General features: G+C 50.3%; 1 protein-coding gene across 1 annotated transcript; it reads left to right on the top strand.

Annotated features, from left to right (window-relative positions):
• The first annotated feature begins 5,775 nt into the window (after positions 1-5,775).
• Positions 5,776-9,512, top strand: LOC116622228 (paraneoplastic antigen-like protein 8A). The gene is made up of 2 exons (XM_032388503.1): positions 5,776-6,015; positions 6,160-9,512. The coding sequence occupies exon 2, from the start codon at positions 6,236-6,238 to the stop codon at positions 7,751-7,753; it is 1,518 nt and encodes a 505-aa protein (XP_032244394.1). The 5' UTR covers positions 5,776-6,015; positions 6,160-6,235; the 3' UTR covers positions 7,754-9,512.
• The last annotated feature ends 2,185 nt before the right edge of the window (positions 9,513-11,697 follow it).

Raw genomic sequence — 11,697 nt, 5'->3', positions numbered from 1 at the left:
AATAAAATTAAAAAAAAAAAGTTATAGAAGGGGGTACATGTTATGAGAAAGATTAGGATTAAAACAATAAATCCTGGGGTGCCTGGGTGGCTCAGTCAGTTAAGCATCTGATTTCGGCTCAGGTCATGATCTCAGGGTCCTGGGATCGAGCCCCGTATTGTGCTCCCCGCTCAGTGGGGAGTCGCTTCTCTCTCTCCCTCTGTGCCCCTCCCTCTCCATCAGGCTCTCTGTTTCTCTCTCAAATAAATAAATAAAATCTTTATTTTTATTTTTTAAAAGATTTTATTTATCTAGTTGTCAGAGAGAGAGAAAGAGAGCAAAAGCAGGGGGAGGCAGGCAGAGAGAGAAGCAGGCTCCCAGCTGAGCAAGGAGCCCGGTGTGGGGCTCGCAAACAATGAATCATGGATCACTACATCAAAAACTAATGACGTAATGTATGGTGATTAACATAACATAATAAAAAAATAAAGTGTATTTCTTTTACACACACACACACACAAAACAACTCTGGAGCAAGAAGGGGCTCTCACAGTACAAACCAGATAGAACACATCCCAGAAGCATCCTGGTGGATTATTACGGCTTACTTGAGAGGAGAAATTTGGGTGGGAGCTCAGAGCTGCCTGGACCTTCTTCATGTTTAGTATTTATGGAAACTCTGTGGGCTCTCACTTAAAATGCACAGATACATAGCAGTGCCTGGGTGGCATCTGCCTTCGGCTCAGGTTATGATCCTGGAGTCCCGGGATCAGATTGAGCCTGCCCCTTGGGCTCCCTGCTCAGCAGGGAGTCGGCTTCTCCCTCTGCTCCTCCCCCTCGCTTGTGTTCTCTCTCTCTCTCTCAGATAAATAAATAAAAATCTAAAAAAAATTTTTTTTAAATAAAATGCACAGACACAAAATAAAAACCCAAAGGCAAAACAAAGAGGAAGAGGATGGAAAGGTGACCCCAGACCGGAAGTGCAGAGATGGGTAGAAGGGTTGGGGCTGCGGGGATGCGCTGTCATGGAAACCACAGCACTGACTTCCATCAAGAGTGCTTCAAAACTATTTTTAGATCTGCTGGTAATCAGGGTGGCTCCTTGACAGGAGAGGGAGCAGGTAGCGGATTCCATTTAACACCCATGCACACACTCACGCTCACCCACCCACCCATACGCGTACACATATATATTACCCACACACGCATATATATATATACACGTCATTGTACATTTACAAATACGTATTTATATATTCCTTTTGATATTTAAAAACAAATTAAAAATTTTTAATCTCTCTTAAATATTTATTTATCTTTTACGTATTTTGGAACACTTAGCAATCTGCTTCTCTGATCGATCCCTGATTGATACACTGATGGGCATCCATGCAATAAAGGGTTAACTCAGCAGGCCTGGGTTGTCCAAACCTGCACATCCCAAGGAAATGACTGGCTCTTGACCGGCTCCTAGTTAACCTCTAAGGCCTTGGAGAATCCTATACTAACAACACCATCCATGGTGGGGGCCTTGGGCCATGCACTATCACTTTGACCTCTGGACTAGCTGGAGGCTGAGTAAGCTCAGCTACACAGGTGCTCCACGCCTATGTGATTGACCCAGAAATAAAAATCGTGCACACTGAGGCTCAGGTGAGCTGCCCTGTTGGCAACACTCTGTATTTGTTGTCACCCATTGTTGCCGGAAAAAGTCAATGCTGTTCACATGACTCCACCAGGAGAGACAACTTGAAGCTCATGCCTGGTCTCTTCTGGACTCTATCCTATCTACTCTTTTTCATTTGCTGTAATAAACTATAACTGTGAGTACAATAACTCTTCTGAGTTCCATACATCCTAGGAAACCACTGAACCTGAGCGTGGTCTTGGGGACCCTCAACCCAACATCTTAAACTCAACATGGCCCAAACTAAACTTGTGATTCGCCCTCTCCCCTCCACCACAAATGCGTTCTCCATCAAACCCTCCCCAGGCAAAAAGAAATGGCATCACTCTCCTTCTAGTTGCTCATACCAAAAATTTCAGGAGTCATTCTTTCTCGTTTACTCTTGCACTTCACATCCAACCCATCAGCAGAACAGTAAAGCCTATTACTGCAGTATACATTATTTACCCAAAAATGTGCATGTCATGGGCATACAGCATGCTGAATTTTCATAGTCTGAACACACCCATAACCAATACCCACAAAGAGAAAGAGAGCATCACCAGCTCTCCCTCTCCCTGGGAGTCCCACAGTTCAAGTCATTAAGACATTCCACAGGAAACCACTGTCCCGACTTCTAATAGCATAGATCGATTTTGCCTGTCTTCTGTACTTCATATAATAAAGGGGATCATACCGTACATGCTTTTGTGTCTGGTTTCTTTGGCTTAACATCATAGTTGCAAGATTCGTCTACACTGTTGTGTGTAGTTGTAGCTCATTCTTTCTATTCGAGTAGTATTTTATTGGGTGAACATGCCACAATTATCCATTCTTCTGTTGATTGGTATTTCAGTAGCTTCTAGATTACAGCTATCATGAATCGTGTTGCAGTGAATATCCTCACCCATGGCTTTTAGTGAACACATTTCTGTTGGGTATATACATCTAAGGTGTGGAGTTTTCATATGTTTTGCTTTAGTAGATACAGCTAAAGAGTTTTCCAAAATTTACACTGTCACCAGCCATGTACCTGTATGAGAGTTCTAGCTGCTTTTTTCATCAACACTGGGTGTTTTTGTGCTTTCTCAATTGAGCTATTCTCAATCAACAAATTTAAAACAGCTCCCTGTGCTAGCGCTAGATTTCAGTACGAGTTGCCAGAATTTTCTAAAGAGAACATCCCATTTGGTAGCAGTTAAGTCATACCCTCTTCCAGGACCCATCGGTTCAACCATCCCAGAACAAACTCCAGGTCACTGGAGAGAGCATAAAAGAAGTCTGCTCAACAGTGGGAACGTCCTTTGGGACTCCTGCTATTACAATAATAAAAAGAGCTGGCTATGCGTCAGGACCAAATACACATTTTTTTTTTTTTAAAGATTTTACTTATTTATTTGACAGAGAGAGACAGCGAGAGAGGGAACACAAGCAGGGGGAGTGGGAGAGGGAGAAGCAGGCTTCTCGGCGAGCAGGGAGCCCGATGCAGGGCTCGATCCCAGGACTCTGGGATCATGACCTGAGCCGGAGGCAGACGCTTAACGACTGAGCCACCCAGGCGCCCTGGACCAAATACACATTTTGACAAAATATTGAATGGCTGAGTATTTGGTCACAGGCAAAGATCGCCATTATAGAATAAACTTTAGGGAATATAGGAATAAATCTGAAATGTTATGAAAACCTTTCAATTTATATCACAATTTTATTTTTTCAAAATGTAGTCGCCGTGTAATTTTGTAGCACAGATGGCTACTAGCTGAGTCCTCTGGTCTCTCTCCTGCCCATTTATGATACTAAATGGCTGATGAAGGAACAAGACTTTTTTTTTTAAAGATTTTTTATTTACTTATTTGACAGAGAGAGAGAGCACAAGCAGGTGGAGTAGCAGGCAGAGGGAGAGGGAGAAGCAGGTACCCCGCTGAGCAGGGAGCCCGATGCGGGGCTTGATCCCAAGACCCTGGGATCATGACCTGAGCCGAAGGCAGACGCTTAACGACTGAGCCACCCAGACACCCTGGAACAAGACATTTTTGACCAGCATTGTTGATGGTGACATGTCACCAAACTATCAAGATTTCCTTCTTTGCTAAAAGTAACTGACTACAGTAGAAAATTTATTTCCTCTTCAACTCACAAGCTGGAAGATCTGGTTGATGGTGATGATGCTATTTCATTGAAACAATCCCATGGAACTGAAATCCCATGAAAGCACGTCTTTGTGCACTGCTTGAAAAAGCCGTTTGGGGGAATCTTTTTTGGAGAGCAGACTTAAGGTTGTTGCTTTCTTTTCTTTTGTAGTAATGCTTTATCAATCATCATTGATCCTCGCTGCATTTCACCTTTGCAGGATCTTCCAATGATCTCTTGCTGCCTAATAGGCAACCCCAAGACTTAGCGGTGTAGACAATCGTTTTGTTACATTCATTGATTCTGTGGGTCAGAAATTCACACATGAGACAGCTGTGATGGTTTGTTTCCACTACACGATGGCTGGGCCTCAACTGGGAAGATGTAAATGGTTGGGGAGTGAGTCAAATGGCTGGGAGCTAGAGTCATCTAGAAGTTTTCTCACTCACATGTCTGATGCCTGGGCCAAGATATTTGAAGTTTGGGCTCAGCTGGGAATTGTTGATTGGCGCACACACATGTGGCTTCTCCAGTTGGCTTGAGCTTCCTCACAACATGGCAGCCAGAGGCTAGTTGACCTTCTTACTTGGAGCTCAGGGATCCAAGAATGAGAGGGTCCCAGTAAACAAGGAAGAAGTTGCTTGCATGGCCCTTTATAACATGAGAAGTCACATAGATTCCCTTCCGTGATGCTCTTGGCCCAATAATTTCCCTTTGACCACACTCTCTATTGGTTAAAGAATTTACAAGTCTGCTCAGATTCAATAAGAGGGACATAGATCACCACCTTTCAATAGGAATATCAAAAAACTTACGGCCATGTTTTAAAACCACTGCATGATGATACACATTCATTCTTCAGCTGATTAATAGAATTTCCACAGGTAAAGTACATGAGATTTTTAAACTCTAGTTATAGCTAGAGTGTTTATTGGAATGAGATATTCAGATTTAACAATTTGAACGACATGTCTTTTTTTTTTTTTTTTCCATGAAATATCATGGGAACTTGGGCAATCACACACATATTGCAAAATCAAAGGACTGATCACGCCCACGTTCAGGGATGCTAGAGGTGACAGCTGAACACGCATTTGGCTATTTGGTCTTGCAAAGGCCCCAATTCCAAAATGGAATCCAAATTACAGATTTTGGTTCAATACTCAGGCCAAAATTGTACTTCGCTGCATCTTCCCTATGTGATATCCCTGAACCTTCAAAGTGCTGATCAGGAAGGTTTTTACTGGTATTCCTTTTAGGAAGAAGAGGAAGGAGCCTGGAGAGCTCACCGTGTCCGAGGCTGTGCAGCAGTAAGCAGCATTGTTAGGTGCATCAGTGAGGTGCTGACGGGAAACAGCAACTCAAACGGAGTCATTGAGAAGTGCTTCATTAACCATCAACAAAGGTGTTGCCTGTGGGCAGCAAGTTGAGGAAGCCACCGAGGAGAGGTGAGGCACTATGCCCAGGCTTGAAGGGCACGTGGGGCAGAAGGCGGGAGTTTCTAGAAGCTCCTGGATATTTCTGGAAGCAGGGTAACTGTGGCCGAATGACAGAGCTGTCAGGAGCTTCGGCTTTGTTAGAGGAACTCAGGGGGGAGTAAAGCTGCTGTTTCCTCTCGCCCTCGGGTTTCTGGTGGCTCCCAGGAGTCCCGTGGGCTCAACCCAGCAGAAAGGGAGAGGTTAGGAGGCTAAGTGGTTGCCATCATAGAAGTCGGGGCACTCCACCCCGGTCCCCGAGGCCCACGTTGAATTGAAAAGAGTGGAAAGAGTGCGTCTGGAGGGAAAATCGGAGAATGCGCAGACCCTTTGCTCGGTGAGCGGCTGAACGCCCCCTACCCCCCGCCCCAACTCTCGCGCTGGGCCCCCCCTCAGGCCGGAGGGCGCATCCGCAGCCACGGCCGGTTGCCATGACGACCGCTGGAGCGGCGCGGACGCAAGTGCGCAAGCGCGCGCTGCGACGCCGGCCTCGGCTCCGCGCAGCTGCGGGGATCGACGCGAGGCGCCGCGTGACCCGCCGGGGCCCGAGCGGGAGCGGACGCCGGCTTCTCGACCCCTTCGGCCGGGAGCAGCCGGCCTGGGTGGGCCGAGCAGGCGCCTGGCGAGCGGCTGCATCCCGGCGGCCTGTCCTCTGCCCGACCCGACCAGGCGGCCGGGGGCGGGGCTGCCGGATCCCTGCTGGGCGGCCGCCGGCCGGGCCCGGGGCAGGGCCGAGCGCGGTTCTCGGCGGGTCGCAGGACACGTGTGAGCACCCGGGGCCCGGTTGGGGGAGGAGGGGCCTGGGGAAGCGCGAGGCCGCCTGTAGGCCCGCCGCGCAGGGGGCAGCAGAGATCTCTGAGCCTGGCCGTCTTCCGGGGAATCTGACCTCCCTATCCTGTCACCTTACAGGATTAATATCTGGGGACCGTCCATCTTATAGACTGTTGAGTGCACGTGGGATTAGAGCCGCCAGGTGTCCGCGACCATGGCCATGAACCTTCTGGAGGACTGGTGCCGGGGGATGGAAGTGGACATCCACAGGTCCCTGTTGGTCACGGGCATCCCAGAGGACTGTGGTCAAGCAGAAATTGAGGAGACTTTGAATGGGGTCCTCTCCCCGCTGGGCCCATACTTCGTGCTCAATAAGATTTTTCTGAGGGAAGAGAATGCCAAAGCTGCCCTCATTGAGGTCGGAGAGGGTGTGAATCTCAGGGCCATACCCCGGGAATTCCCAGGAAGGGGGGGCGTCTGGAGAGTGGTTTGTAGAGACCCCACCCAGGATGCTGAGTTTCTGAAAAATCTGAATGAATTCCTGGATGCCGAGGGGCGTACCTGGGAGGATGTGGTCCGCCTGCTCCAGCTCAGCCAAACCCCAAGGCCCCAGAATCAGCCCCCAGAGAACTGGGCAGAAGCTTTGGGGGTGCTCCTGGGGGCAGTGGTGCAAATCATCTTCTACATGGATGCCGAGATCTGCGGCCGCGAGGAAGCTAGGGCTCAAGAAGTGGCTGATGCCCAGGCAGTAGCCATCTCAGCCTTAGCAGCGTGGAGGAAGGTCAAGAAGGAGCCAGGGCGGGCTGCAGAACTAGGTTCTGCTTTGAAGATGGAGAATCCCGACACCTGGAATGACCTGGAAGACGGAGGTGACCCTCCCAAACCTCTGGTTCGCCGGGTTGGAGCTAAAAGTCGCTCCAGGAGAAAGAAGCAGAAAAAAAACACTAAGCAGGAATCAGTGCTCTGGAAGAAGCCCAAAGGCCACCATTCCAACAGCTCAGCCTCCTTGGAGGATCCTGAGGCTGATGGTGCTGAAAATATGGAGGTGTCAGAATCCGTCAGGAGCAACAGAAAGCCCTGTGTGAAGCAGGAGGAGTTGGCTTTGAAAAAGCCTGTGGCGAAATGTGCCTGGAAGGCTCCCAGCAGCCCATCCCGTGATGCCCAGTCAGAAGCTGTGAGCCCTGGGGTCGCTTCGCAGTCAGACCAAGATGGCGGTCAGGAGGGCCCCCCAAAGAAGAAGGCCATGGGCTGGGCCTTGGCAAAGAGCCCTGCCCCCGTGAGAAAGAAGAAGAAGGTGAGCTTGGGCCCTGTTTCGTACGTCCTTGTCGATTCAGAAGATGCCAAGAAGCCGGTGATGGGGAAGAAAGGGCCGGGCTCAAGAAGAGATGGCTCAGCTCAGAAGGCCCTTCGAGGCCCCCAGCCCGTGGGGTTGCCAGCCTCGACGTCTCGGGGCCCAAAGGCCAAGCCGGAAGGCTCTCCTCATGCCTCCAGTGGCCAGAATGACAACAGAAGTCATTTGGGTTGTGCCAGCAAGGGCAAGTGGATGAGTGGGGCACCCGAGCAGGAGCGGCAGGTGGGCGCAGAGGCACTAGGGGGCGTGGCAGGTCAGGTGGTGTGCGAGGAGGACGCCAGTGCTGTGGAGGAGGACCCCAGTGCCGTGGAGGAGGCGGATGACACGCCAGTTGAGGTTTTAGAGGGCGGGAGCCCTGACCTCCCTCCTAGGAGCCCCTGAAGGCCAACCTTGGGGACACCTATGGGCAGGAGGTGGCAAAGCAAACCCCTCACCTCTCCTTTGTTGCTTGAGTGTCACTGTGGTAGTCTCCAGTCGTTCTGCTACTCCATCCGACCTAGCTCCCTTGATAAGAATGGAATAGTTGGGAGTGAGAACATTTGTCAGGGTCCATGGCTTTGAGGGTGGAGTTTTCTGGAAGCCTGGTTGCGGGATAGAAATGTTCAAGCACTTAAAAGGTCCAAGGAAGTAAGAAAGAAATTCCAAATGACATCTCCTTCCCTGGTGAGCTCTTCTAATTTATCCACAGAACCCAGAAAGCTTTGATTCGGGGGACCACCCATACCCTATGAGTTGAAAGAAGACCAAGGACGAAGTATCAAATGGGGAACAAAGTTTTTTTCCTTAAGGAATGAACCATGACTTTGGACTCTTAGGGACCCAGTTTGGAGAGATGGGCCTCTCAGAGGAAAACCATGCGTGAGCTCTTAGGTGGGAGAGGTTAAGGGAGGGAGGTGCACCTCTCTGCTCTTTTCTCTGCCAGGCCCGCTTTTGCCCCTCCCCCTCGACTCACCTTCAGAGGTTGGAGAATCGCTAAGCAGACTGGGAAAATCCTAGAATATTCACTTTTCCGTACATGGGCAGGGTGCCTGTTCATGTTCTGCCTTTCATCCTTATTCCCTGCTTCCTGGAGAGTGAGCCGACCTCTACATGCAGGGCCTGGCACTTTCTCCCACCTTCTCTCTGTTTCACCTACTGGGAAGTTGCATAGATCTTCAAAGCAGACCTGCCTTCCTTGCACCTCCTGCTCTTCAGCTTCCATCCTCCAGTTAACTAGCCAGAGGGCAGGAAGGTCCCAAGAGTTAGTTCTGGGGGACAGGAGTGTGCGCTTAGGCTTTGAAGTGTTTGAGGTTTAGGTTCTGTGAATAAAAATGGTACTTGGACTCCCATTTGGGGTCAGATGCTCTCAGGAAGCCTGTGGGGAGGAAAGGTGATTGGTAGGGAAGGACTGAAGCACTTCTGGCTTCCCAGCCCCAAGTCCATCCAGCACTACCAAACTCTCCACATCTTTGGGGCTGAAGACACTTCTCACGTTATAATAAGAGAGGGAAAAAATTCTTAAAAAGTTGGCTGTTAATTTCTGTTCTCTGAATAGACTAGCATACACCATGTTTCCTGTGTGTGTGTGTGTGTGTGTGTGTGTGTGTGTGTGTGTGTACGGGGAGGGGGCAGGATACCCAACACCAATGGTTCTCAAAAAGTGTCCCGGGAGGCCCAAGGCATGCTCAAAGATGTAAACCGAATCTATTTTTTTCATGTCTATAAAAAAAAAAAAGCTGGAACTTGAATGTCGTAAGCCAAACCCGTCACATAGGAGACGATCAGAATATTACCTTGTGTTCCTAAGTGAACTTGATTTCGTACAGGTCTCCAGTGAGTTGTTTCTGCCATCTATTTCCATATAGCCGAACTTCCTATAAGTGTGGCTGATAAGAGAGGTTGCAAGTGGAAGAGATTGCATCCCGCGCATGCCCCGTGCTGTAACGCTCTGGAAGAAGTTTCCCTTTGTAATTCACATGCTCTTGTTAACGCTGTGACGTTCAGCTGTATGATAGCACGTCAGTGTATTCACGTGGCGCTCAGTAATACCGTCGCGTGGAGTTTCAGCCCTTTGATGTGTCCAGGGGCTCTCTTCTTTTTTTTTTTTAAGATTTTTTTATTTTATTTATTCATAAGAGACAGAGAGAGAGGCAGAGGGAGAAGCAGGCTTCCTGCTGAGCAGGGAGCCCGATACGGGACTCGATCCCAGGACCCTGGGATCGTGACCTGAGCCGGAGGCAGACGCTGAACCATCTGAGCCACCCAGGCGCCCCAGGGGCTCTCTTCTGACTTCAGTTTTTGTGCTCGAGAATGTGAACAGTTGTTAGATGTTGTTAGTAATTCCGCCTTGCAAATAAACATGACAATTAATTTCAAAAACCTGGATGAGTCTTAACTGAAGATGCCTGGGGCTGGGGGGAGAAGAAACCGGTTTCCGTTTGCAGCTCTTCCTCCGGATCCGCATCATCCGTGCGCATCTCGAGGTTTTTCCTTGGGTTTGTGCAAAACAAAACACAGGAGCGCGCTGGCCTCTCAAGGTGAGGGAAGCCTGGGACTCTCCAGCACCCGGTTTCCGGGTCCATTAGAGCTTCATTGTGTTAACAGATGGCCACCATGATGGGTAAAGGTAAACATGTATGTTACAAAATTAAGTTAGCAAATTAAGTATCTGTTGACGCTCTTATAGGAGAGGTCACGGATTATTTGAGAAGAGGGTCCCCCCAGTGAACAACACACTGTCCTAGACTCCCAGCCTGGCACGAGCTGTTGTCAGTCCTGCAAGGATCGTCAGTTTTCCGTGACAGAAGATGCCTTTGAGGTGTCCTCTTTGCTCTGCGGCCTGTCACCAACTCGAGAGGATCTCCTGCAGATCTTGGGGTTTCTAGAAGTTTTGAAAACAGGTAACTGGTGACATGAATTTATCTGAAAATGTTAGTTCGCTTTGAAAAGCAGCTGGAAGAGGAAGGCCCTTTCCTCCCCTCCCCTCGGGCAGAAGCAGGTTTTTCAGTTTTCTCCTGCCCAGCGCCCTCCCCTGCGAGGTGTTGTGAAAGGTCAACGGAGATGGTCAGGGAGGGAAGAAGCACAAGAGACCAAAAGGGAAGCTGGCGTTTGGGGACAGGGGAGTGACTGAGGTGCCAGAGTAGAGGCACATAGAGACCTGGGTAGTGGGTTTATGGATTGGGTGATTTTCCCCTCTCCCTCTATGGAAAAGCCATATCTGGCCAACATCTTTAAGTACCTCCCAAGATGTAGTCACTCCCTGTAGTTCACCCAGGCCGGCAGTAGAGTCTGAAAGGCTGACTTGGCCCGAAGTTGGGGGGTGGGAGGGCACACCTAGGGATGGGGCCCGGCGAGATGCCGGGAACTCGGCTGTCTGCAAGGAAGCCTCTCAGCCCCTCTCTGGGAGGGGGCAGCATTCTGCTCAGGGCTGTGCTGGGAGCAAGGCCCAGCCTTTACCATTCCTCTGGGGGAGATGGGAGTGATGCCAAGAGCCTCTGCGTACACCCCCCCCCCCAAGGCCCTAAAGGCAGTGTCCTCGATCATCCGTGCGTTCGGTCAGCCCCGAGGTGCTGGGCATGGACTCCGTGACAGCCAGGAACCAGACGTTTCCTGCCCTCCTGGGGCTGGCATTCCGGTGGGAGGTAGACGGCGCACAGGGAGCTGCGTGATACCGAAGGGGTGGTGAGCACAGTGCTGAAATCCGCGGAGGGAGAGGGGCCCAATGAGTGCGTGTGTATATGGAAAAGCGCTGCCTGTTTTACATAGTGGTCAGGGAGGGCCTCTCTGAGTAGGTGACATCTGAACACCCAGGTGGGAGGTGAGGGAGGGAGACAGGCAGCCGGCTGGTGGCACAGCATCCCATGCAGAGGGAAGAGAGCCTGAGGAACGCCTGGTGGTTGAGAAAAAGCGCAGGAGGAGGACGAGGAGGTGGGTGTGGCCAGATGAGAGGCGGAGCGAGGAGGAAATGAGGTGAGGTCAGGGCGTTCTGGGAGGCTTGTGGGCTTCGGAAAGGATGGACTTTGGCTTCAGTCTGAGTGAGTTGGGAGCCATGGGAGGTTCTGAGCAGAGGGTCGTGATCCGACTTCGGTTTTCACAGGCTGCGGGGGGCGAGGGGGGGGGGGGGGTTGAGGGCAGAGCTGGAAGCCCAGTGAGGAGGAAGGAGGTGACCGAAGGAGCGACAGTGGCCAGGGCGGGGGCCCACGGGGGCTCTAGAAAGAGCTGCCCCTTACGTGCTGAATTGCAAATAGGTGAAGAATAAAGATGTAAGTTTATTATCCCTTTATATTTTATATTCAGTGAAATGCACGAATCTTAAGTGACCTGTTGGATGAGTTTTGACATATCAT

The sequence above is a fragment of the Phoca vitulina genome, unplaced genomic scaffold (genome assembly GCF_004348235.1).
Source record: "Phoca vitulina isolate PV1807 unplaced genomic scaffold, GSC_HSeal_1.0 scaffold52, whole genome shotgun sequence".
NCBI classification, from domain to species: Eukaryota; Metazoa; Chordata; class Mammalia; order Carnivora; family Phocidae; genus Phoca; species Phoca vitulina.
The sequence above is the reverse complement of the archived record's forward strand: the minus strand, read 5'-3'. Positions and strand labels throughout refer to the sequence as shown.